This window comes from Trachymyrmex septentrionalis, unplaced genomic scaffold (genome assembly GCF_001594115.1).
Source record: "Trachymyrmex septentrionalis isolate Tsep2-gDNA-1 unplaced genomic scaffold, Tsep1.0 scaffold128, whole genome shotgun sequence".
Classification (NCBI taxonomy): domain Eukaryota; kingdom Metazoa; phylum Arthropoda; class Insecta; order Hymenoptera; family Formicidae; genus Trachymyrmex; species Trachymyrmex septentrionalis.
Window position 1 is genome coordinate 1,504,579 of NW_017304417.1, and position 1,838 is coordinate 1,506,416.

General features: G+C 38.5%; 1 protein-coding gene across 2 annotated transcripts in view; it reads left to right on the top strand.

Moving 5' to 3' along the window:
* The window catches only part of LOC108756582 (GTP cyclohydrolase 1), a 29,951-nt gene that overhangs the window by 26,306 nt on the left and 1,807 nt on the right, over positions 1-1,838 (top strand). For both annotated transcript variants that reach the window (XM_018500496.1, XM_018500495.1), the window contains exon 5: positions 503-619. In XM_018500496.1, coding sequence (XP_018355998.1) covers positions 503-619 — 117 coding nt within the window. The remainder of the gene's footprint in view (positions 1-502; positions 620-1,838) is intronic.

The following is a 1,838-nucleotide window of genomic DNA, read 5'->3' on the forward strand; positions in this document are numbered from 1 at the left end:
TGTATAATGCAAAAATGTTTTCTTTTTTTAAAGCATAACATTGCGAGCATGTAAATAAAAAAGGAAGAAACTTCGCTTTTTTATTCACGAATTACGATATTTACGGTCGCGTGCCTTGGCAATTTCGTTGAGTTGCACGTTAACTAGTCCTGGCCTTGATCACTGACATATTAAGGCGAAAAGAAAGAATATGACGAGACTGGTCTCCTAAGACTTTCACGCGCATAACGGCCCGGGGTCTCCGTTTACTCGTTAAACGCCTGCTTAAAAGCAAAGTAAATGGTCAATAATGGAAACAGGACCGATGGCATTCCGATACGCTGTTCGAACGACAATTTATTCTAAACCGTTAACCTTTTTTCATTTAGCTCTTATTTAGCATCCTTTTTAATAATGGATTTGGAAAGAAATAATATTTGCATGCACTCAGCTTCGATTTTAAATGGCGTATTTCTCGGTGATTTTTAAGAATGATTTTGAGAAAAGAATTTCCTGTCCGCAGAATCGTGGAGATCTTCAGCAGACGACTTCAGCTGCAGGAACGGCTCACAAAGCAAATTGCGATAGCGGTCACAAAGGCTGTGCAGCCTGCAGGAGTAGCCGTCGTGATTGAGGGAGTGTACGTATAAAATTCTATAATATATCACAAAATTTTAATCGCTTCAATTATGAAAGACGAAGCGATCGTTTCGAAACAAATGAGACCACTTAAAAACAAAACGACCATAATGAATAATTTACAAAAAAAAAAAAAATAAATAAATAAATAAATGGATGGAACCGGAAAAAAATTAAAATTATTATAAAATAAATATAAAATTACATAATATATAACTTCCAAAATCATACAATATACATTATAATATCAGAACACATGGTAGTGTCTCAAGTTAATCACTTATTGATTAGCTTGACTGTGTATATATAGGATGATTCTTAATTATATGATGATAATTCGGTATTGCGATACCAGTTCGCCAGTTAAGACCATTTTCCTTTCAATCAACAACTCGCGGAATAGTTTTCGCAGGTGGAACGATCGCGAAGGAACACGACCTTGTATCGCCGCGCGAACGTTGTACATAATTAAAACATTCACGTAACAATCCGGTTGTTCGTTACATGACGTATGCGTGAGTACGACCAATAAATCTCGAGCGGGGGTGCACGAGTGTCACCTCAATGGTCAGCCGGGGTTATTAATCGTTTCGTATGATTAATATGAAAAACACGAGCACACCCAACATAATCGTGAATAATTCAGGAAAATCACGCCACGTGCTTCCTCAATTTACAGTTGCATTTTCTGAAGCATTAGTGACTAGTGATAATTGAAGTATCCTTTGACGAATCTTTTGAGAAACTCCACGCAAATAGTTCGTAACGCTATTGCCAAGATTTATCTTTACTCCTGGTGTATCAGGACTAGGTATTTTTGTCATCTTGTCGCGCGAGTAATGTTATTATCAGCGTTATTTTCGCGTGCACCGAAACTATTTTTATCAGCCTCCGAACGTGAATAATTCATACTTCATAGTACTGTCTTGCCGCCATCGAGCCGCCCGATTTATCCTGCGAAAGTGATAAACCGATAATTAATAACTACTAATACGACGCTATTCTCGCAAAGATCGACGCTATTCTCGTCGGTCTGCGTAAATAATTTATAAACGCGACCAACGCGACTTTTCCGCTCGACTTGTACGCGGGAATAAGCCAATTTATTCTGAAAATGATAAACTGATAAACAGAAATCGGAGCTATTACAAATCACTATGATGCGGTCGTCCTGTTGCGATATCGGGGCCTACGCGTGTTTCCCCAAGCCGGAGAACCCG